The 4,682-nt window shown below is 33.9% G+C and overlaps 1 protein-coding gene across 1 annotated transcript; it reads left to right on the top strand.

Annotated features, from left to right (window-relative positions):
* The first annotated feature begins 2,572 nt into the window (after positions 1–2,572).
* Positions 2,573–3,941, top strand: LOC104227555 (anther-specific protein LAT52-like). Its single transcript, XM_009779818.2, has 2 exons — positions 2,573–2,799; positions 3,414–3,941. The coding sequence occupies exons 1-2, from the start codon at positions 2,643–2,645 to the stop codon at positions 3,746–3,748; spliced, it is 492 nt and encodes a 163-aa protein (XP_009778120.1). The 5' UTR covers positions 2,573–2,642; the 3' UTR covers positions 3,749–3,941.
* Positions 3,942–4,682: the final 741 nt, after the last annotated feature.

The raw sequence follows: 4,682 nt of genomic DNA, 5'->3' as shown, positions 1-4,682 counted from the left end.
CTGAGCCAGACACTTCATAGCTTGAACAAATGGATGGCGACTGCTTCATCCAAGTTGTCTACATTGACCTCCACCATTGCGGCTCAGTCGGCACCACAACCAGTGCAGGTGCCCCAGTCTATCGAGGATTCACTTAAGGAGATTCTTGCCAACCAGCAGAAGATCCTTGATTCTCAGGCTGCCTTGGCTAAGGCAGTGGATTCACATGGCAAGGACCTGAAGGAGCTTGCCAGAGAGCACAAGAAGCTGCGCAAAACACGGGCTTCCAAGGAGTCTGTGAAGGAGATTAGAGCGTATGTGGACAGACTGAAGGCAGACCAGCTGCCTTTAGATTTGCTACTTGAGGATCCAGCTCCAGCAGCAGTACCAGCAGCAGAGCCATTGCAGGAGCAGACACAGAGGCTTCCTAAGAAGAAAAGGAAGCTCCCCAGTGCAGATGAGGTGATCATCCAGTTGGCGGACCCACCGGAGGCTTCCTCTAGTCAGCCACAAGATGTTCCTGAGATTCAGCCCGTCCAGGTCCAGGCCCCAGTCCCAGCAGCTGAGCAGCAGGAGACCGGAAATCAGTCTGAGATTCCCGCGCATACAAAGGACCCGGGGACCACTGATGATCCCATGCAGACGGACACGGCTTAGGGAGTCCTCATATCCTTTCCTTATACTTTTTGGTGCTTATTTGTTTAGTTGGCATTGGGGACAATGCCAACTTTTATTTGAGGGGGTGCGCCGTACATTTTATTTTTGGATGATTGTATATGTATACTGATTTCATTAGGTAAATGTCGTATTCACCTTTCAAAGCAAAGCTAAACTTCAACATAAATTCACCGTTCTGACAAATTTTAGAAGTTTGAGTTTGATATTACAATTATTTTAAAATTCAAATGAACTAAATATTTATTAAAGATTTTAACTTTGAATTTACTACAAAATTATCACTTTTATTGTTATGAAATTTTGACCATCTTAATACATTTTTTTATTGATGCTAATTTTTCACGTACTCCAATCATTTAATATGAATAAACTCATAGTAATAACAAGTAGTGTAGTACTGAGTTTGCATTAAAATAAGAGATCCTTAACTTTGAGTTATGCCAACTAAATTTAAACACTTTAAGTCTTCATCGGAAGATATAAACTAGGATAGATTTTGGGTTTGCCATTTATTTTAGAATATTTTAAAGTGAAAAAAAACACCATTTAATTTTGTAATTTTATAATAAAAAGAGTAGCATTCGGTTTGAGTTGAAATAGAAGAACTTGAACTTTGAGGTTAGCTTTTGCATGGATTGGCATTGGCTAACTTCAAAATATTGGTATAGTACAAATAATAATTTACGATAAAACTTGAAGTTTAAAATATTCGTTTAGTCAGATTTAAATATATTGTTCAACTGCACTAAAGACTGAGTCATGATTAGATACGCAATTCAAATAAAACAAATTAATTATATGAGTAAATTAATAGACAAGAGGGGTTGTTCTGATGGTAAGCAACCTCCACTTCCAATCAAGAGGTTGTGAATTCGAGTCTACCCAAGAGCAAGGTGGGAAGTTCTTGGAGGGAAGGATGTCGAGGGTCTATTTGGAAACAGCCTCTCTACCCCAGGGAAGGGGTAAGGTCTGCGTACACACTACCCTCCCCAGACCCCACTAAGTGGGATTATACTGTGTTGTTGTTGTTGTTGTTGAGTAAATGTTTCATAATTATATATTTTTCCTACTTATGTTGATCTTTATTACTTGCAAAATTGTAGGGTATGAGAAATTATTGTTCTTTTTTAATTTAATATAACTATTTAATTTTAAGTCTTTATATTTTAGTTAATTTTGGTGGAATATTGGTCCAACATTAGTCTATCCTTAGATTATAAATTGTCACGAGTAGTTTCTTACTTTTTATTGAGTTACATGTTTATCATCTTTTAAAAGTTATTACTTATAAGAAAGAATGCAACCTCTTTCGTGCTCCATCTCATCAAAAGTTTTAATTCTATTTATTTAATTACACTTTTAATTTATAACTCAAATACAATTTTAAATAACATTTATATGACTTTTAAAATAATTTACTTATTAGATCTAAAGTCGCGCGTACCTTAAGACTAGTCATCTAATAAGCACCGGTTAATGAAATAATAATATGATCAAGTGTCATCCCCCACTTAATTCTTTTTGTTCTTCTTTTATCGGTTGACCTAAAGTTAGTTTTTTCTCGACTTAACATATACAATACTCGACATTACAATGTGAATATTGAGTATTCGCGACATAGTTGTTTTAAGTCAAAAGTTCGAAATGAAAATTATAAATTAATTTTTACAGTAATTTGCCTCAAAATACTATATCCCTTCAAATAGAACTTCCATGTTATTCGAAGATTGTGGTTTAAATAATTTAACTATTTCTCTCAACCAAGTAAAGTTATATAAACAAAGAACAAGTCAATTGCTTCGTGGCCTCATATAAAATATAGGATCCTCCTTGAACTACTACAGAAATAATCGCTTTACCATTGTTTCGTAAACTCTTTTTACCTATAAATAGTGAATATCATTTGTACATTTAAATCGTGAACACATCAAGAGGAAAAGTAAAACAAGAAAACCAAAGAAGACAAAAAGAACAAAAACAATAAAATGGCAAAGGCTATTTTGCTCCTTTCTGCAGTCTGCATCTTGGCCTTTGTCAACTTCGCACAATGCCATGATTCTCAAGCCATCAATGTTGAAGGCAGTGTCTATTGTGACACTTGCCGTGTTCAATTTCAGACCAAACTTAGCGAGTATATCGAAGGTATGAATGTCATAAATTTATAGTAATTTCACTTGTGTTCATTCAACTTTCAGTTTATTGCATCCTAATCGTAAAACTAATGTTCTAACAAAAAATAACTCAACTATGTCCTGAAAATGCTTTAAGCTGCAATGTGTACAAATTTTTCATGCAAGTATAGCCACTTCACCACCTAACCTTACATGATATTTAAATAGCACCACTTAAAAATACAAATATTCTATTTTCCAACTAAACCTAATATCTTATGTCTTTTATCATGTGGGACAATTTTTTTTTCTTTTTATGCGGATCGAAAATAAGTTCGTTATTATTTTGAAAGTTTTGTCACATAGATATTATGTAAGGTAAGTTGCTGAAGTGATTACCTACATATGTTTTCAAGATTGGTTTTAACATTTTTCTCCCCCGCCTTTTCTATTTTGTAATATATAGGCATAATTGACTTATTTTCTTCGTTACAAAAATTCTATGACTTTGGTATAATAAATCAAAAGTTGTCAATAATCCATGAAATTAACCCTTTAATACACAAACTAGAAATATAATACTATATATAGTTCATTGAAAGTAATACGTACCAAGTTGCTAATATTATTTTGTATATTATATAGGTGCAACGGTGCGATTGGCATGCAAAGATATTGAGACAGAAAAGGAGACATACTCGGTAGAAGGGGTGACAGACAAAAATGGAAAATACATAATCAAAGTAGAAGGTGATCATGAGAATGAACTTTGTGAAGTTTCAATTGTGAAGAGTCCTAGAGAGGATTGCAAAGAACCTGCCATTGGTTTTGAGAACTCAAGAGTTGTGTGCAGTGGAAATGTTGGAATTCATAATCCAACTCGTTATGCAAATCCACTTTTCTTCATGAAAACTGAAGCTGTTTCTGGCTGCAAAGATGTTCTTGATGAGTTGGGTTTATTCCCACTTGAATTTAACTAAGTTATATGTATTGGAGTAATAATTAGTATAAGAAAAAAAAATAGCTTTTGCATGTCCTTTTTGTTGATTTGGTGAAACAAAAAAAAAAAAAAAAGAATAAGTATTGACTTCTCTTGTATGTGTACTCACCATGGAAAAAGAAATTCCATGAATTAATTGTTGAATGAGGAGTTCATGACTAGCTTCTAAATAATGCTTTGGCGTTTTCTTTGTGTCATTCACTTTTCTTCTTTTGTTGTGTGTTTTGTTTTGACAAAAGATTTTAACGAGTTAATATTGGTCACAAATGCAAACATTTCCTCGAACAGTTTTCTTTGATTATACTTTAGTAGTTAGAAAAAATAAAAATTAGAATTTTTTGGGAACAAATGCTATTAATATCGTAAAAATTGCACGGAGCGCCCTATTTGGTCGCCCCCATTTTACCTATACTCGTTTTTTAAAAAAGTTTTAACTTGTACCCACTTTTTAAACAACTTCAGCCTCCTTTCTCCTCCTCCTTCTCCCAGTGATCTTCATATCTCTCCGGAACTTAACATTGATGTAACAATATAATGGCTCGATTTATCATGTGTTTCATTGGTTTGATTTTTTTACTAGTCTGTCGTGCACACAGTTATGAAGCAAGAAAAGTACTCTTGAACAATATGGAAAAGAAGAAGACTGATCCTAATCATCCTTCTCAAGAAAAAAAAAAGGCAAAAAAGATTTCATGCTTTAAGTTATTACGTTGTACGGTATGAAATGTCTTTTGAGCTTATGGGTGAGTTAAGTGCTGATGTTTTCCTACTTCATTCTTGTACAGTTAAGAATCTTGTTCTTCTTCTCTAATTTTCATATGGAAAGTCAGTTAAAACTTCAACTCTAAGAAAACTGAAGTTCGCTAGTTACAAACAAAAATTTTAGCTCTAAACTTCAGTTCGCCAGTTACAAA

The sequence above is a fragment of the Nicotiana sylvestris genome, chromosome 6, assembly GCF_000393655.2.
Source record: "Nicotiana sylvestris chromosome 6, ASM39365v2, whole genome shotgun sequence".
NCBI classification, from domain to species: domain Eukaryota; kingdom Viridiplantae; phylum Streptophyta; class Magnoliopsida; order Solanales; family Solanaceae; genus Nicotiana; species Nicotiana sylvestris.
Note: the sequence above shows the minus strand (reverse complement) of the source record. Positions and strands in the feature narration are given on the sequence as shown.